The following is a 20,396-nucleotide window of genomic DNA, read 5'->3' as shown; positions in this document are numbered from 1 at the left end:
GTCTGCGGCTCCGCGTCCGTCGTCGGCATCGTGCGCCGGAATGACGTCGTCGGTGTACTTAGACGCCGCCCTCGCGCGCTGACGTCAGTTCTTCTTTTTTCCACGCCAGTAAGCGCCGATCCGGGAGAGCTACCCCTTTAGTCACTTTTTGACTAACTTTTTAGACTCTTTTTGGTCACTTCTCGACTCTGGTGCCGGTAGGATGCCTGGTTTCAAGGCCTGCGACGACTGTCACCGACTGATGTCGGTGACCGATCATCACCGCCGGTGCCTGTACTGCTTGGGCCTCGACCACGACGCGGCGTCGTGCTCCGATTGTATGGCCCTGACCTCGAAAGCTAGGCGGGAGCGATCCTGCAAGCTTCTCGAGCTTTGCCACTCGGCTTCGAGCCGCTCTCGATCCCGGTCCAGGAGGAGGTCCAAGGATCGGTCACGGAGCTGCACTCGACATCGTCACTCGTCTGACTCGAAGTCTTGGGGTAAGTCGAGGCACTCCAAGAAGTCCAAGAGGCGACACCGCTCTTCGGACTCCCCTCGCCGGTCGCGCGACTCGGCCGAGGGCCGGGTGGTTCCACCCCGCGGCTCCGCAGGAGCCGCAGGCGCCGCGCAAGTCCCCATACCCGACGGTCCCTGGGACTGATGCGACGCCGCCGGAGGTTAGTGCCTTCCTCTCGGCCATGAGGAGCCTGGCCCCGCCGTAGACCCCCCGCTGGCGCGCCTTCGGGCCCCGCGGACTCGACTGGGCGACCTCGCGTGCCGGCGGCTCCGGCCCTGGCGCCGTTGGAGGCTCCGGCCCCGACGCCGCAGGTCCCCGAGGGGCCCGAGTCTGGGCCCCCGTCGACGCCGGTCGACCTCGTTACGCCTCCTCCGCCGGCGCCGACACCGATACCACCCCCGACGCCGGCTCTGGTCGACGTCGATCCCCAGTTCAGCCCCTGTCCGGTCCCGACGCCGATGCGGCGCCGCCCGACGCCGCATCCGACGCCGCTAGAGACACATATTTTCTATCGACCGGCTCCGATCATTCCTCCTGTTTACCAGGAATCGGATGACGTGGGCGAATGGGAGGGGTCTGACGACCCTATGGCCTTTCAGGGCCAACTTGCACAGGACTGGGCAGATGAACTGGGGGAGGCCAGTGGTTTGGATACCTCACCGGACACTGGATTCATCTCTCCTCCGACTGTGGCTTCGGAGGAGGGTGCAGCTTTTTCTGTGGTGCTGCGTAAGGCGGCCGAAGCCCTTGGGCTTGAGCTGCCTGCCGTGGCTGTGAGGACTAACATCCTCACTGAGGTGCTTCAGTCTGCCGCATGCTCCACTGAGCCTCTGCTGCCATTCAATGAGGCCCTCACTGACGTTCTGCAGGGCACCTGGTCCAAGCCCTCCACAGTCCCTCCTGTGGATAGGAACGTTGCCAGGCGCCACCGCCCTGCTTCGGGCGACCCCAGTTTTCTGTCCCAACACCCCACCCCGAGAGTCTGGTTATCCAGGCCTCTACCTCCCAATCCTCCTTCCCGTCCGCTCCTCCGGACCGGGATTCCAAGAGACTGGAACAGTTTGGTAAGAAGCTGTTCTCCTTGCTCAGTTTGGGCCTGCGGTCTTTGAACACCGCCTGTCTCTTGGACCGTTATTCCCACTCTCTGTGGGATGCGGTGCAGGACGTGCTGCCACTGTGCCCGGAGGAGGCCCGGGCGCGGCTTTCCTCGACCCTGGCCGATGGGAGAGATGCAGCGCGCCATGCAATCCGATGTGGACTCGACACTACGGACTCGCTGGGTAGGGCGATTTCTACCACGGTGGCGCTTCAACGTCACGCCTGGCTGCAGTCCACGTCTTTTTCAGGGGATGTCCAGAGCACCCTCATGGACATGCCTTTTGATGGCGCTCGCCTTTTTGGTGAGAAAGCGGACAGTGCGCTGGCTTGCTTCAAGGACTCCCGGGCTACAGCCACGTCCTTGGGCCTCTCGGCCCCGCAGCCACAAACTTCCGCTTTTCGCTCCTTTCGTGGCCAAGGAAGGGGCACCTTCTCACGTCCGCCTAGCCACCGGCCGCAGAACCAGCCTGCGCGCGGACGTGGTTTCCGCCGAGGCGGTACTGGAGGACGACGCGGTCAGTCCACATCCACCCCGGCAGCATCCGCCTCAAAGCCTTCCTAGTCCGAGCTTTCAGGCCCATTCCACGCCAGTGGGCGGCAGAGTTCGCCATCACCTGCTCCACTGGCGTTCCATCACGTCGGACAGGTGGGTGCTGCAAATCGTCCGAAGGGGCTACTCCCTCCCCTTCGAGACGACCCCTCTAGCCATGCCACCGCAGCACCACCGTATCTTGGGGGATCATTTGAATCTTCTCCACGAGGAAGTTACGGCCCTCTTGGCCAAGGGGGCCGTCGAGCGCGTTCCGAGCCCAGAAGTAGGTCATGGTTGTTATTCCCACTACTTTCTGGTTCCCAAGAAGGGCAAAGGGGGCCTACGCCCTATCTTGGACCTCCGGAACGTCAATGCCTTCCTCTGGAAGGAACGGTTCAAAATGTTAACTTTGGCTCAGGTTCTGGCTGCCCTCGACCCTGGAGACTGGATGGTAGCGTTGGACTTGCAGGACGCATATTTCCACATCCCCGTCCTGCCGGCCCACCGGCGTTACCTGCGGTTCACGGTGGGTCAGGAGCACTTGCAGTTCACCGTGCTCCCCTCCGGCCTTACCAGTGCCCCTCGGGTGTTCACGAAAGTGATGGCGGTGGTCGCAGCTGATTTGCGCAGATCAGGAGTTCCAGTCTTCCCCTATCTCGACGACTGGTTGTTGAAGGCGGGCTCGCCCCAGGCAGTCGTCTCCCACCTCCAGACTACGGCGGATCTCCTGCATTTGCTGGGGTTTTCCATCAACGTGCCGAAGTCACACCTGAGCCCCTCTCAGAAGCTCCTCTTCATCAGAGCAGTTCTCGATTCGGCGCAGTTCCAGGTCCATCCACCGGAGCAGCGGGTCCGGGATATACAGGCCCTGATTCCCATCTTTCGGCCTCTATCCTGGGTTTCGGTCAGGCTAGTGTTGCGGCTTCTGGGGCTGATGGCCTCCTGCATCCTACTAGTGCATTACGCCAGGCGGCGCATGCGGGCTCTGCAGTGGGACCTGAAGTTTCAGTGGGCCCAGCATCACGGCAACCTGTCCGACCATGTCTTGAACTCGGAGGGCACTGAGTCTCGCCTCCACATCAACTTGTTGAAGCTGAGAGGGATCCGACTTGCACTGAAAGCCTTCCTTCCCTATGTCCGGGGAAGTGTCGTGCAGGTGTTCACGGGCAACACCACCGCCATGTGGTATTGCAACAAACAGGGCGGGGTGGGGTCGTGGACCCTTTGTCAGGAGGCTCTGCGCCTCTGGACATGGCTGGAACACCAGTGCATCACCCTGGTGGTTCAACATCTGGTGGGCTCTCTGAACGCCAGAGCAGACGATCTCAACCGCCGGTGCATGATGGATCACGAATGGCGTCTGAACTCCGAGGTGGCGCAAGGTCTCTTTCAGCAGTGGGGAGAGCCTTGGTTAGATCTATTCGCCACCGACGAGAACGCGCAATGTCAGCAGTTCTTCGCGTTGGAATTTCCAAGGCGGCACTCGCTCGGCGACGCTTTTCGTCGCGAGTGGAGTTGCGGTCTGTTGTACGCCTTTCCGCCTATACCACTTCTGCCCAGAGTGCTGAAGAAGATCAGGCGCGACCGGGCCAAAGTCATCTTGGTGGCTCCGGATTGGGCAAGAAGGTACTGGTATCCCGAGCTACTCAGTATGTTGACCGATCCTCCTTTACGTCTTCCCCTTCGGGAGGATTTTCTGTCGCAGCAGCAGGGGACGGTCCTCCACCCGAACCTGTCCAGCCTCCACCTCCATGCGTGGAGATTGAGCGGCGGCAGTTGATGCCATTTGACTTGCCTCCTGAAGTCTGTGATATCATTCTGGCAGCCAGGCGTCCCTCCACAAAGACGGTATACGCCTGCCGGTGGAACAAATTTGTGGCATGGTGCACAGCAAAGGCTGTGGATCCCCTTTCCGCCCCTCTTTCTGAGGTTCTCCTCTTTCTTCTTTCTTTGGCCCGGCAGGGCTCTGCCCTGGGCACCTTGAAAGGTTATCTTGCTGCCCTCTCTGCCTTCTTACGGCTTCCTGATCAGCCCTCTCTTTTCAAGTCCCCTGTAGTGTCACGCTTTCTTAAAGGCATTACTCACACGTTCCCTCCTGTCCCTTTCGTAATGCTTCAGTGGGACTTGAATCTTGTCTTAACATTCCTGATGTGCGCTCCCTTTGAGCCTCTTCACAATTGTCCTCTTCGTCTTCTGACTCGTAAGACTGCTTTCCTGGTAGCCATCACCTCGGCTAGACGGGTGAGTGAGCTCCAGGCTCTATCGTTCATCCGGACAAGGTTGTCCTTCGGCCTCGTCCTTCCTTTCTACCGAGAGTGGTGACCCCCTTTCATCTTGGACAATCTGTCACCTTGCCCACCTTCTTTCCGCCTCCGCATCCTTCCAAAGAGGAAGAGCGGCTCCACCGCCTGGACCCAAAACGTGCGCTCTCCTTTTATTTGGACCGCACAAAACAGTTCCGAGTGGACGACCAGCTTTTCGTTGGCTACGTGGTTGCAAAGAAGGGGAAAGCTGTGCACAAACGGACCATCTCCCGGTGGGTCGTTTTGTGTATAAAAATCGGTTATTCCTTGGCGAAAAAGGACCCTCCTGTTGGGCTGCGAGCCCATTCTACTCGGGCCACAGCGGCTACTACTGCTTTGGGACGGGGAGTCCCTTTGCAGGACATCTGTCAGGCGGCGACGTGGGCTTCGCTGCACACGTTTGCCAGGCACTATTGCCTAGACAGCCAAGTCCGGGGGGATGGCTTCTTTGGCCGTTCTGTCCTCCAGGACTTTCTGGTGTGATCTTGGTTCGCAGACCCACCACCGGTGTTGGTATTGCTTGGGTATCTATTCTACGGTGAGGAATCTAACTAACGTTTTTCTTTCAGATGAACAAGTTACTTACCTTCGGTAACGATGTATCTGTAAGAAACATTAGTCAGTTAGGTTCCTCACCGACCCACCCATCCTCCCCGTTCTGCGAACTGACATCTAGGGTTAAGGCTATCCCTTTCAGGGCCCTAGAATTTTTTGGCACCAGCGTCGGTCTCTTGCATGGCTCTGCATTCCTGGCACGGAAAGCTATGTACAAGAACTGACGTCAGCGCGCCAGCGCGGCGTCTAAGTACTCCGACGTCATTCCGGCGCACGACGCCGACGACGGACGCGGAGCCGCAGACGACACCTACCGACACGCAAGGGGTATTGCTGACACAAAATCTTCCGGATCCAGTCTGACGCCTGGGGATATTCTAAGGTGAGGAATCTAACTAACGTTTCTTACAGATACATCGTTACCGAAGGTAAGTAACTTGTTCTATTGTATATGGGATAGAATTAATCTAATTTTAAAACTCATTCAGAAAGATTTATCAATTTGTATTGATATGCAAACAAAATGCAGGGATATATGAAAAGGTGCTCCAACGTTGTGGAAAAGGTGCAGTGCACTTGAGTTGTGAAAAGGTTAACATTGAAATCTAATACAAGTCATTTACAACTTCATAGACAATTTCCTTATTAATATCAATATATGTCTGGCAAAAATGAATCCATCAGTCCAAAATGTACAATCAGTCTACGTTTCTTCAGGACAAATCGGGTGCACCCTCTGACCATACGGAGTTCATTACATCAGGACAAGAGGTGCATGTGGTTACATTATTTGCAACAGTGGATAGGACAATGCCTGGACTCAAGCTATTAAAACTTCAAGTCAAGTACAAGTAAATGACCAGGTTCAGCGTTCACGAGTCTGTAAAAATGAAAGCCGACCAATTGATTTGCTTTTTACAGTCTCCCGGTGCTTGGTTTGAACACCTTCTCGTATTTCTGGTAGCAGAATGTCTTCTGTAAAAACTTGTTAATTTGACATTCCTGTCAACGTGACAGGATAAGTATGCTTGGTAAAGAAATGTGAATATAGACTTCTTTCTAAATCCTTTAGAATATAAAATGTGTATATACAAATATAATTGAATGTTAGGCAGAAATTCTAATGGCCTAATTCTAGTTGAAATCAGTTTTTCAACTCTCTAACTTTAAAAAAAATATCATGTAAGCATTTAAAGCCACAGAAATTTCAGGATCCGTATTTGTCAGTTCTTTTCTAAATTGTTGATATTAAACTTAAAGGTGCTGTTATTTTGATGGATGTGGTTTTTGGAAAGACATGATGCAATTTTATTGAAACCATGTAGTTTGCAGTTGCCTTGGTAAATTCCTCCGATTAATTGTAATGTACTTAGATAACTTGGCTGTCAACGTGGAAACGTTTCTTTCACGAGTTTTCTGAAAGCACCACATTGGCTAATGTGTTGCTCTTTGGATTCTAGCTGGGAAGAAAGACGAACTGCCTCTGGAAGAATTCAATATTTAAATCATATTACAAGAACGACTCAGTGGGAGCGACCGACCCGGTAAGGAAACCGCACGCAGAAATGAATACAGCATGTAAACCTCTTTTTTTTATGCATGTACACCACTATGCCATCGTAGCTGTTCTTTGTACAGTTTTATATTGCAGCAATCCAACTGAGATGATGCTCATCAGTCACTGAGGTCTTTCTAGAAAGGTTTGTTAGAAACAAGAAATGTTAATTGTACCATGCACATTAACTTGTGGGATAAAATAAAATGAATGCACCATTTTTAATAGAGAAGAATTCAGTTGAACTGTCTCATTGCAGGACCTCAGAACACCTATCTTTTATTTATCTCCATTAAAAAGTTTAATACATCAAATTTACATTTTAAAAAGTTAAATTAGCAGAAAACAAAGTCAAAGTGACTGCTGAAATTAAGGGAAACAATTGTACAGCAGTCCACATCCCACAAACCCCATCAATGCAAAGCATTGTCAATTGCCCTCAGTTTTTTTTCTGCTTGTCAAGAGGAAGGATCCTCACGGTTTTCTCTGCATCCAAGCCCCTTGCTTTATCAGGAGATGATTGGATTATTAGTGTAATGAAGTTGCAGTTGGATTGGAAGTCCTGTGTGTGGCTTTGAGAGGCAGTGTCGCCCTGCCGTCTTCCTTTTTACATGCTTTGTTTTACCTGTCTTGGGCTTGGCAATCTGGAAGCCCACTACAAGCGGCCCACCTTTTGACACAAGTTGCTTGATAGCGCTGCTGAAATTCGGTGAGATTAAAGTGTACTCCAATCATTGAAAGGTAGGCTATTTCTCCCTCATATCAGCCTATGAAGTGATGAGCAGTCCATCAGGGAAGCCCTAGTAATCCTGATTTGGCTACCGCTACTACATCTCAAAAATCCCCGTTGGCACATTGCCCCTCTAACATCACTATCAAGCTGCCCCCAGCGGCTACACCTTACGTTGTTGTGTTGGTGGCTGTGCCTCTGAGGAAGGGCACAGAGGAACATTTCGACCAACTCAAAAACAAGACAGTTCATTGGCTGGCAACCAGGACAAATGCTTCTATCCCCCCGCTCAGGTGCTGGCAGCGAAAATTATAGTGGTCCGTAGGGTGGGCTCGAAAGGCCAAACTCCAGCAATGGGAGAAAATTGGAGATTGCATAATAGTGAATTTTAATAATTCCGTGCATGCGGGTTACATTTTTCGCGCTCTTGGGCCAAAGGACGCTTCAGTGTATTGTATAACCGCTCTCCCATTGGGCTTTTTCTACCCTCCCAATACTCCCGACGGTGGGGCCACGAGACAATGGAATCTTTTTTTTTTTAAACCTTTTTATTAGTTTTAATGTCGACAGAGTTACAGATATAAGCAACAACATATGCAGTTTTCCATCATGCAAATACAGTAAAATTGCACAGTAGAATCTGTCACAGGGAGAGCTGCGTTGTGGCCCATCACACTTTCATGCCCCATTTAAAACCACTCCCCTACCTTTGAGTAACAGTTTTCTTCCATTGATCAAGCTCGACTATCAAGATTGACTGGACCTTATTTCCATCACAGATTCCCAGAGTTATGACATCCCAATTAAGGATCCTGTGATTATGACTCAAGACTCTATTAAGGTCATCTGTTGGAATAATGTTGAGGTCCAGAGCAAACTATCAGACGTCGTTTGATTGGGCATGCTGAAGAACTTTTGTTTACAGGAAACGTGGGACACTAAGGATTGCATGTATCCTGATGGTTTTTCCTCCCACTCAGTTTGAGCTACCCGCTCCTCCAGTGGGTGGGCTAGTGGTGGCCTCACAGCCTTAATCAAATTTGAGTATAACTGTAAAGTTGAGGTAAAAAAATTCCAAATGCAAAACCATCTTGGGCTCCCTTTTAATATTCCCTAGCAAATATAGACTGCTCCTAATTATTTTTATAATGCACTCTCATCGAAAGACTAAACGGAGGATATTGGCAGTCTTAAAAGTTTCATGGATGAATTCTTTGTCGGAACCCCCTTTTACTTTCATTTTGTTGGTGGCAGATTTTAACTTGCTCCCGTTTTTTAATAAGGAATCTGATTATGAGGGGCCATATGAAATTCAGACACACTTCAAACACACGCCAAGGGGATCCTACAAACAGCCTTATCTCTGAGTTTAATTTGGGGAACTTGTTGCTGAGCAATCAGGATCTCCTGGAGGTGAGCACACCCACTTTCGGGGTGGGAGGGGGGCACTGTAGTGTGATTGATTATATTTTTGTTTCTGGCTGCCTCCTAGCTTCACTTTTAGACTTTGAGGTTTTAAAACACCACCTGAGCGATCACAACCCGTTAACTGCATCATTTTATTGGGATAATAAAGCGCTGAGTTTAACACCCCCTTACAAGGACCTGATCAGGGCAAAGGGTAATGTAGGCCAGTATTGTTCCATCGACATTTGCCCAAAATCTGATTTCCATGCCATGCTGATTTTCAAACCTGTTTGTCAGAAGTAGAGTCACCACAGAGAATCTTGGCGTCATTTACTTATATCTGCAGGTTTATTAAGTCTGCACTCCTCAAAACCACTGCTTCGCTGTTCACCTGTGTGGTTAGATGGTTTGATAGGCAATGCTCCAGACCCCATAAAGACCTCTAGAATCACTTGCATGCTAAAACCCATTGTCAAAAAAAAGTTAAGAAGGCCGAGGCAACATTTAAGAAAGCATGCAAGGATCGTAAACCCCAAATTAAAGAAGAGACCTGGTATAAGTTGGTAATGGCAAGTCAGCAGCGCAATAGTACTGCTTTCTGAGGTGTTATCAACTTGTCTCTTTTTCATGAATAACATCTTACCAAGCAGGCATGTACCATCCCATCTCAGGCCTGGATGGATCATTTTAGGGCCATATACAGCCTTGAAGCGGAGCCGGAGCCTGTAGAAGGCCTCCGGACAGAGCGTAAGTTAATTTTTAACCTGTCTGAGGGCAGAGCCGCTATTTCTCAGTTGCCTTTAAACAAGGCACCAGGGCCCGATGGTGTACCGGGGGACCTATACAAATATTGTATAGACCTGTTGGGCCTGTTACTGACACTGCACTTAAACTCTGCTGTATCTGGTCATTTTCCTCAACTTGGTCCCAGTCTATAATAGTCCCTGTCTTTAAAAAAGGCAACAGATCAGACCTGTTTTAGACCCATTTCCCTTATATACTCAATGGTGAAAATTATTGGTAGGATTCTATTAAGCCGCCTCACAGAGTGGGCTGAGGAGCAAGGCTTTTTTTCTGACCTTCAGTACCGGTTTCGCCCTGGCTGGGGAACAATAGAACAGACCTTCAACCTCTATCTTTTCCCCTGCAAGTTTACTAAGGCCAGGAAGTGGGCCATTCATCTGGCCTTCATGGACCTTAGCTTGGCCTTTGATAGAGTTAACCGCTCTAAGCTATGGTCCATGATGGAACAGATGGATGTTGATTTTGTTTTAATAATTTTTTTGCGTGATTTGCACAACGGTCTTTCCGCCAGCGTTAGGTTTGGTCTCAACGGGGAATGCACTGAGCATTTTGAACTTCATCGAGGGCTGCGGAAGAGCTGTTTTTTAGCTCCTTTTTAATTTATTTTTTATATTAACAACATAGAGCAGGTCCTGACAGTTGCGGGTGTTGACGTCCCCAGGGTAGGAGGCCGTCTTTTTCCTACCTTGCTATATGCGGCCGACACAGTTTTAATGGCCCGTACTGCTAAAAGCTCTAATAAGTTTCTTACTCTTTTTATTAATTTTATGAATAGTTTTGACTTATCTACAAATTTTCTTAAATCTCACGTCATGAAGTTCGGTCCATCAAAAACGAAAACAATGAAATATGTAATAGACGGGCAACATATTAGAATGGTGGATAAGTTCAAGTACCTTGGGACACAGGTGGATTCCGAGCTTAACTGGCACTCTTATAAATCAGAATGTTTGCCCTCTCAGAAGGGCGATATTTGGAATTGGGGCGCACTCTTATCCAATGGGTTTTGGAGATTTACAGTGTTAAATATATCACCTTAGTGTGCTATGATAGTGGAATTTGGGGATACGGCTAGGTTGCACCACTCTAAGTTGTTGTAAATACTCTTTTAAGGAGTCTCATGGGAGTTTGCCAAAGTACACCTTACGAAATTGTCCACAAAGACTTTGGCATGGATTTTTTAATTGATCGACTCCGCCTTAATCCATTAAAACTTGGGAAGTCAATTTGGACAGAGAAGGGGCTGAGCTTTAGTAGATTGATCTTGCAAGACTGCCTACAATTAGATAAGTCTCTACAGATTCCTTTGCTGGTGTATGTGGCACGTAGCTTGTGCGCTATAGGGAGGCCAGATATGTTTGTTAACACCACAATTTAAACCCGTGCTGACAGCAAATTGGTTGAAACCGCTTTTATGGACAAGCTGATATCGGAGTGCGAGGACGTGCTTTAACAAAACCCTCTCTGCGACACTTGCTATTGGTGAAAACAGTTAGTAATATTGAACTGTATTTGACTTGGGATATAACTCGACACAAACGCAGACAGTTGACGTATTTTAGAGTTCGAGGCATGTGGGCTGCTGAATTCATATCTGTGCATAGATCGCCGCCTAGTGTTGGGTCCGGATGTTTGCACGTTGTTGTCCTGGAAGAGTCTTCGAAGTATCCTTGGATAGGTGACTCCTCCCCTGGACTACAGTGCGCATGGGCATCCTCTCCATCCTCAGATTGTTTTTTTCCGCCATTGGGTTCGGATGTGCTATCTTAGCTCAAGTTAGGAAAATATTTTGTCGAGGCCAAAAGGCCTTTAGTTCGCGTCGGTACTGTTTATCGATCGGTTTTCGATACAACCTTGTTAGTTTACTAACTTTCAGCACCGACTTTTTTCGCATTTACCTGTTCATCGACTACTTCGACGATGGAATCGAGGACGCCATTCAAGAGGTGTCCGGTATGCAATGCGAAGTACCCACACATCGACGTCCATCCGGTGTGCAACAAATGCCTTTCGCCGGACCACGACGAATCGACATGCATGGCCTGTGCCCGGTTCCGTTCCAAAAAGACTCTACGGAATCGACGAGCGGCGAGACTCGAGGCGCAGCACGCGGCACCGGCCCCGGCAGACATCTTCAACGAGGCCGAAAACGTCGAAGAATTGGAAGTCTTACCCTCCAGTCCCGTTTCCGAACACGAATCCGGATCGGACGAAGTCGACGAATCACTCTTCCACAGAGGTGAAGACGACACCGAGGTAGGAGACGACGAGGAGGCCTTAGGGGCCGAAGAGAGTAGCTCCAATGATGAACAAGGCCTACCTGTTCAGACCGAAGAAGGCCCAGTTCCACGGCCTATGGCTCCGGTCGAGGGATCGCCTTCGGGCCTTACCCGAGACCCATCCCGCGGTTCTTCGGCCCCGCCCTCGGGCCCGGCCTCGGACATTCAGCGGCAGCCATTACCGCTTAAACCAGCTGGTTTCCCTTCCATAAAACCGAAACCGAAAGCTGCTCCGGTTCCAACTAAACCGAAACCGAAAGTGGCGCTGGTCGGATCGAGGCCTTCCACGCCTTCGACGCCAGCGCGACGCGTCGGCACCGACCGCACCAAGAGAGACTTCGGTGCCGAACTTGAAGCGGGCGACGTCGGAGTCGACAAACGGAAAAAGGCCTTCGGCGCCGACAAACCTGCTCGGCTCCCGGCACCGACGCCACTGACACCGAGGGCTGCACCGCCTGCTGCGTCTCGCATCGCTCCCTCGACGACACCAAAGCCTCACGCATCGAAGACGTCGACGGTCATCTCCGCACCTCGACTCGATGAACCACCGGCGCCGAAAAAGTCCACGGCCGCCTCTACGAACCTGGTCGGTGCCAAAGCCTCAAAGGCGCTCCAAGTACGACCTGGTGCGACACAAAGCAGCAAAACCAAGGCTGCCCTCCAGGACCCGTCGGGTTCCGGTCCGATCGAAGCTCCAGCAGCCTCTTCGGTGCCAGCCAACATTACCTTTGGCTTGCCTCCGTCAACAATCCCGAAAATGTTCCAACTCAGGACACGGGTCACCCAGACTACGATTACACCTGCTGAGACGTCTCCGTCACGTGTCATCGACGCCAACACTGGCAGGATGATTCTCCACGAGCGAAGGATAACTTCGGAACCACCGTTGGACCCTTTCAGGATCCCACTAAAAAGGAAGCTGCCTGTAGAATCAGAACCTCTCCTTTATGAACCTTTCCACTCATCCTACCAGGAGCCACAACTATTCTCCCCCACACGTTCCGACACGGATGCGTTGGAGGACTACATGGATGACCAAGTCCCCTACCATGGAGACACAGACCCTGATGACCAGCAAGACCCTGATCACACTTGGGGCGACCCTGCAGACCCAGGTGCACCTCTCGATGCACAGGACCCACAACTCTATGGGGCAAAAACATCTCCCACAGAGGATACTGCAGCCTTCAACGCTCTTATTGAACGTGCTGCCAATAACCATGGGGTGCAGCTTCACTCTGACACCGTCGAAGATGACTTTCTTATGGACACTTTCGCATCCTCAGAACGGCATGTAAAGACTCTGCCCATGTTGAAAGGAGTCCTCAAACCAGCCAAGGACATTTTCAAGGAACCCACCAGGGCACGAGTGATAAACCCCAGGATTGATAAGAAATACCGATCAGCACCTGGGGACCCTACTTACATCAGAGGCCAATTACCACTAGACTCCATTGTCGTAGCGAATGCTCGCAAGAGGGCACACTCGCAAACGACAGGTGACGCTCCTCCCCCGGACAAAGAGTCCAAGGTGTTAGAGACCTCTGGCAAGCGAGTTGCCGCCCAAGCTGCCAACATATGGCGCATAGCCAACACTCAAGCGCTCCTTGCTCGCTATGATAGAGCGCACTATGACACACTGGAGCAACTATTCCAGCATCTCCCTGACCAGTTCAAGGAAGGCGCAGAAATTCTCATCAGAGAAGGACAGCTACTCACGAATGCTTCCATCAAGTGTGCACTAGATGCTGCAGACACGGCCGCCAGGGCCATAAACACAAGCGTCATGCTGCGACGACATGCCTGGTTACGAATCTCAGGATTCAAGCCTGAGGTACAAAACAATATACTCAACCAGCCTGTCAACCCCGACTATTTATTCGGGCCAGAGGTTGACACCACCCTTGAGAAGATAAAAAAGGACACGGACACTGCAAAGTCCATGGGCGCTCTCCAAACTCAGTCCTTTCGGAGCGGCTCCTTTCGTCGCCCCGGAAACAAGGGAGCAGGTAGAGGACAGGGGTCACAACAAACATATAACAAAGGCAATACACAGACCACCTACGATAAAAACACCCGGGGTGGATATCGTGGCTCCAGTACAAAGGGCAGAGGACGCGGCTACGGCAACACCAGGTCCTCCCCCAAGAACAAGCAGTGACGCCCTCTCCCTTCCTCCCGACCACATAACACCTGTCGGGGGAAGGCTACAAAGGTTCCTGTCCACGTGGAACTCCATCACCACGGACAGGTGGGTCAAAGATGTTGTAAAATACGGTTACTGTCTGGAGTTAACCTCCACTCCACCCACAATACCACCAAGAAACCGTCCTATGTCCTCAGAGCACTTAACGCTCTTACAGAAAGAGGTGCAAAGTATGCTTCTAAAAGGCGCTATAGAGGTCGTACCCATCCACGAGCAGGGTACGGGGGTGTACTCCCTCTACTTCCTAATTCCAAAAAAGGACGGGTCACTCAGACCTATATTAGACCTGAGACCCCTGAACCAGTACATTCTTTCAGAGCACTTTCACATGCTCACTCTACAGCAAGTCCTTCCGCTTCTCAAGCAGGGAGACTTCCTAGCCACACTGGACCTCAAGGATGCGTATTTCCACATACCCATCCACCCCTCACACAAAAAATACCTCAGGTTCACTGTTCAGGGGCAGCACTATCAATTCAAAGTCCTTCCCTTCGGCGTGACAACAGCGCCCAGGGTTTTCACGAAGTGCCTAGTTACGGTGGCAGCACATCTACGGAGGCAGCATATACACGTCTACCCCTACCTAGACGACTGGCTCGTTCAAGCGAAGTCAGCCCAGCAATGTGCCAGCCACATGTCCCGCACCATTCACCTTCTTCACAGTCTGGGATTCTCACTAAATTACCCAAAGTCCCATCTCCAGCCCGCACACGTACAACAGTACCTAGGTGCGACTATAGACACTCTGGCGGCCACAGCTCAGCCAAATTTAGTGAGGATCAACAGCATACAACTGCTGATCTCCAAGTTCAAACCCAATCACTCACTTCCAGCGCGAGTGTTTATGCAGTTAATAGGCATGATGGCCTCCTGCATCTTCATAGTCCCGCACGCGAGATTACATATGCGCCCGCTTCAGGAGTGCCTAGCACGTCAGTGGAATCAGGCTCAAGGACAGTTGAAAGACCTAGTGTTGGTGAGTGGTCGGGCATACAACTCTCTGCATTGGTGGAATCCACAAAACCTTTGCAAGGGCCGACCATTCCAAGAGCCTGTCCCACAGATAGTACTGACAGCGGACGCGTCTCTCCAGGGATGGGGAGCTCATGTACTCCACTACACAGTGCAGGGACTATGGACGACACAACAAAAGAAGATGCACATCAACCTTCTGGAACTGATGGCAATCTTCCTGGCCATGAAGGCATTCAAAGTACATCTATGCAACAAGGTCGTGTTGATCCGGACGGACAACATGACCGCAATGTACTACATACAGAAGCAGGGAGGAACACACTCTCCACAGTTGTCTCATCTGGCTCAGAGCATGTGGAAGTGGGCCATTCAGAGGAACATGTTCCTCATGGCGGAACACCTCCCTGGCAAGGACAACCAGATGGCGGATCTGCTCAGCAGACACAGCCACCAGATGCACGAGTGGGAGTTACACCCATCAGTACTCCAACCGTACTTCCAGCAGTGGGGTCATCCGGAGATAGACCTATTCGCGACAAGCGAAAACGCAAAATGCCAAAGCTTCGCCGCCAGATTCCCACATCCGCAGTCGCAGGGCAATGCGATATGGATGAACTGGTCCGGCAGATTTGCGTACGCTTTTCCCCCAGCGCCGTTAATACCGCTGGTGGCCCGCAAACTCAGACAACACTCCCTGACACTCGTCCTAGTTGCTCCCACGTGGGCACGCCAGCCGTGGTACACCACCTTCCTCGAACTTTCCGTGGTGCCACATCAAAGGCTGCGGATCAAACCCGCGCATTTGACGCAGAACCATGGAGAGATTCAGCACCCAGATCCGCAACAGCTGAACCTGGCGATCTGGCTCCTGAAGTCCTAGAGTTTGGCTATCTCAACCTGCCACCTGACTGTATGGACATCATCAAGGAGGCCAGGAGACCCACTACAAGAGCTTGCTATGCAGCCAAATGGAAAAGGTTCGGCATTTATTGTGGTAATAATGACATTAACCAGCTGGACGCATCCATCCAAAACATCATCTGTTACCTCTTACACCTATACCGATGCAATCTGGCGTACACCTCTATACGTGTCCATTTGACCGCAATATCAGCCTATCTGCAAACCTGGCAGCACCTCTCACTATTCAGAGTGCCTGCCATCAAAGCATTCTTGGAGGGACTCAAACGAGTCATTCCACCAAGCCACCCACCGGCTCCAATGTGGAACCTCAACTTGGTCCTCACACGCCTGATGGGTCCACCCTTTGAACCTCTACACTCATGCGAGATTCAATTCCTTACCTGGAAAGTAGCCTTCCTGGTAGCGATCACTTCCTTAAGAAGAGTTAGTGAACTCCAGGCACTAACCGTTCAAGAGCCATTTATACAGGTTCACGCCAACAGGGTCGTACTACGTACCAACCCCAAATTCATGCCCAAAGTAATATCGCAGTTCCACATGAATCAAACTATTGAACTGCCCGTTTTCTTCCAAAACCCACAAACTGTCGCAGAAAGGGCACTACATACACTAGATGTACGGAGGGCCCTCATGTACTACATCGACAGGACTAAACCCTTCAGGAAGACAAAACAACTGTTCGTTGCCTTTGCCCCACACCACAAAGGTAAGGCCATCTCCAAAGCAGGGATAGCCAGATGGATAGTTAAGTGTATTCAAATCTGTTATCAAAAGGCAAAACGCACATTAACTATTCCACCACGAGCCCACTCAACACGCAAGTTGGGGGCTTCCATGGCTTTTCTAGGAAATATTCCCCTGCATGATATATGCAGAGCAGCCACATGGTCCACTACACACACATTTACAAAACACTATTGTGTAGACGTGCAGTCAAAACAGCAGGCAGCTGTAGGACAGGCTGTTCTCAAAACACTTTTTCAGACCGCTGCAGCTGGCACTGGTAGCCGCCGCTAATAGAGGGCACTGCTATATATTCTATGCACAGATATGAATTCAGCAGCCCACATGCCTCGAACTGAATATGCTACTTACCAGTATGCATCTGTTCTTGGCATGTAGGGCTGCTGACATTCATATCGCCCTCCCTCCTCCCCGGCGCCTGTAGCAGCTGCAGCTCTCAGAATTACTGTATAGCATGGTCATCACTTTCTGTATCTACTCCATCACTGCCACAATGGCGAAAAACAATCTGAGGATGGAGAGGATGCCCATGTGCACTGTAGTCCAGGGGAGGAGTCACCTATCCAAGGATACTTCGAAGACTCTTCCAGGACAACAACGTGCAAACATCCGGACCCAACACTAGGCGGCGATCTATGCACAGATATGAATGTCAGCAGCCCTACATGCCAAGAACAGATGCATACTGGTAAGTAGCATATTCATTACATTTATTTCACTGATTGGTACCTTTTAATCGTGGTTGTTTTAAGTACTCAGATCTACCTCTTTGCAACTGTGACAACACATCGATCAATGACACATTACATGTGGTTATGTTCTGCTCAAAATACAGTAACCTGCGATACAAATTTATATGCCCATTTTTTTTTTCCTGCTGAATTTTAACCAAGTTAGGCCAGCCTAACTTTTATTTATTTTACAGCTGTTGAACTCACCGTCATCTTGCTTTTTACATGTTCGCTTCCTGGAGGGAGATCTAAAACATTAATGATTATAAATGTTGTATGTTATTTTTAAGTGACCTGCCTTTTATGATTTCAAACTGGGTACCTGCAAGTTAGAAGGGCAACATTCTCCACATATTAGCAACTGGAATCGGAAAGGGTCTGGTCATTTTAATTGGAGCACAACAAGCGTCAAACTTCTTCAGTCCAGATTTTGAACCTGGCGAGTAAATACATTGGTAAGGTGTCAACTGGGAATACCATTTCTGGAGGTTTTGCTTGTCAGACAATAAGAAGGGCCTTTGGAATCCAGTATCCTGCCTTTGTGTACTGCCCACCAACTTCAACAAGAAAAAACACATTCATCTTTAATATTACCAGCAAATAGGGAGTGTTACTAATATCTTATCCTTGCATTAACATCGCCCAGTAGTATTGCATATGGATAAGGATAAGTACTTATCCTCTTGAGCTAGTAAAGAAATTCACGCTTTGCCTCTCTTCGAGGAGAGTCTGAACACAAGTCTAGTGGCGGTCCTCCTTGAGAGCTTAAAAGTAGCTTTGAAATTTGAAGCTGGGTAATTCAGCTCTTATTCTAACTTCCCAGAGAGGCAAGCAAGCATATATCTATGACTAACTACCAAGAAGACCAGCTGACTGAGAATCCAGGAAGTGGTTGGCTCAATGGACTGAGTCGCCCAGAAACCATGAGTTCTCTCTCAGGGGATCTCCATTGGTTATCATAGGCATTGAATAGTCCTGCCCATGTGTGGGGATCCTTCAGAGTAAAAATGCCTACTTTGGGAAGGTCAAGACTAGGACATAATTTGTAAAACGTTTTGCAGCCCAAAAAGAAGGCTATATTGGTGTGTTACTTTCGTTTATATTTTTAAAAGTTCAAAATATTAGAAAACAAGGTAAAATTGCCAGGAGCGGAGCAATTTTTTCTTATAAATATCCTTCATAAACCTTTTTTTAAAGAAATGGAGAAGGAATTAGACAAGACGTTGTAGGAAAGTGGCCCTGTATATACTGTTCCAGTGAGCCAGCAGCCAGTCCGTGTTTTCGGTGCATCCACGCGCCCGGCGTCCAGCTCCCAGGCGAGGATACGGTCCCCGCCCCCGGCAGCTGCAGCCTCCTCTGCTTGGAGTTGGCTGCCTGCAGTATCGCCCGCCGTTTAGCCTATGACAAGGAGGAAGACTCTTGTCTGCCGCGGTCCGCAGCTTCTGCAGTCCCCGCTCCCGCTTGCATTGCCCCGTGTTACGCTTGCTCTAGCCCCAACCTCCGCCCTCAGCGCGGTCGTGGACTATTGAGCTGATTACGGTGCTTTGCGGTAGTGCTTGCAGCGCCCCTCCCCCACCCCGTGACTCCTGTGGCTCGCGGCCAGGTGTCACAGTGGCAGTCCAACCCATCCTCTCTTCCTGACCCCTACCTTCCACCTGCCACCCTAGCCCTCTGCTCCTTCCCCTCAGTAGCAGCTATCGCAAAGCTGTGTCCAGGGCGGCGGCGGTGAGGCAAGGCGGGCAAGGTGGGGCGGGGAAAGGGTAAGGGAGCTGAGGAACTGCTGTCGAGTCCCGGCAGTGGACTTGTGAAGCGAGACACAGCGGGACCTCCGGTCACCGTGAGTCAGCACAGCGTGAGACAGCAGTGCGGAGCGGAGTCTGCAGATGTGCTGACACAAAGTGGAGCGTAGTGGTGAACTTAAGACGTCCAAGGGGGAATGGCAACCTCAACCACAATCACAACGGTGGAACAGTAAGTGGGAGCCAGCGATCTAGGGAGGGGTGAGAGTCCTGCCGAATTGAGCTGAATCATTGAGCCGAATTGAAGCATGTCCAATTGCCGACAGACAGACAGACTGACTGACCACTGAATTGAGACAAGTCCGACAGACTACAGCATGTGTCTACAGAGGTGGTCTGTCCGTCCACAACAAGCACAGCCAGCAATACAGCCAGAGCACCCTGCTGACCCCACAAGCCCTCCCCAAGCCCCGCCCTAGCCTTTGCTTTCTACAGATCATCCATAAGGACCCTTTGAGACTGCCAGCCAAAACTCACTGGCAATTCAAAATCAAATTAAAATATAAATAAAAATAAACTTTAATAGAACGGACATCCGCACCATCAGCACCAGTTCCAGTACTGGGACCGACAAGACCTGAAGGTCAAGGACGAGGACGAGGACAAGGAAAAGGATAAGGGCAAGGAAAAAAAGAGAAAAAACCTGTCATAGTGAATTAGTAGCCGCTTACCCCAAGCCTTGTCAGGCCGTCCCTCTAGGAGCTCGCAACCATCCAGACTGTGTGTGGGTATCGAAAATTGATCCTCAAAGAGTCATCCAAGGGTCATCCAAGAGTCATCAAGAATTACCAGGCGTTGGTAGGCAGGCATCTAACAACAAAAATAAATAATCAATAAAATAAAAAACCAAAAATAAATTCTTACTAAACCAATCAATCAACAAACTAACACATCTACTAGAGAGAAATAAATCCTGCAAACTCACCAGAATCAGCAAGACAAGGAAACAATATAAAATATTTACAACAAAGCTACAGTAAAAAACTAAACCAAGGATTCTTCAACCCAATCAATCAATTAACTAATTTAATTAGTGTATTAATCAACCTTACTTACTTACTTTAACACCTCATCAACTAACCAACCGGCCTGGATCATCTGCTTATCCCACTGTTAGGAACTACTAGGAAGCTGAGCAGCCCCTTAATAATAAAACAAAACAAAAAAAAAATAATAAATAATCTCTGGGATGAGATCAGGATGAGTAAGGAAAGCACCATCAAAACCCTCCAACAAAGGTGGAAAGAAAATGGACCGT

General features: G+C 50.1%; 1 protein-coding gene across 1 annotated transcript in view; it reads left to right on the top strand.

Moving 5' to 3' along the window:
* Positions 1–20,396, top strand: part of SMURF2 (SMAD specific E3 ubiquitin protein ligase 2) — a 1,110,500-nt gene that overhangs the window by 556,359 nt on the left and 533,745 nt on the right. Inside the window, exon 7 of the mRNA XM_085617253.1 lies at positions 6,445–6,528. Within this exon, the coding sequence (XP_085473379.1) occupies positions 6,445–6,528 (84 nt within the window). The remainder of the gene's footprint in view (positions 1–6,444; positions 6,529–20,396) is intronic.

This window comes from Triturus cristatus, chromosome 7 (genome assembly GCF_964204655.1).
Source record: "Triturus cristatus chromosome 7, aTriCri1.1, whole genome shotgun sequence".
In the NCBI taxonomy this organism is placed as follows: Eukaryota; Metazoa; Chordata; class Amphibia; order Caudata; family Salamandridae; genus Triturus; species Triturus cristatus.
This window is presented reverse-complemented; position numbering and strand designations above follow the sequence as displayed.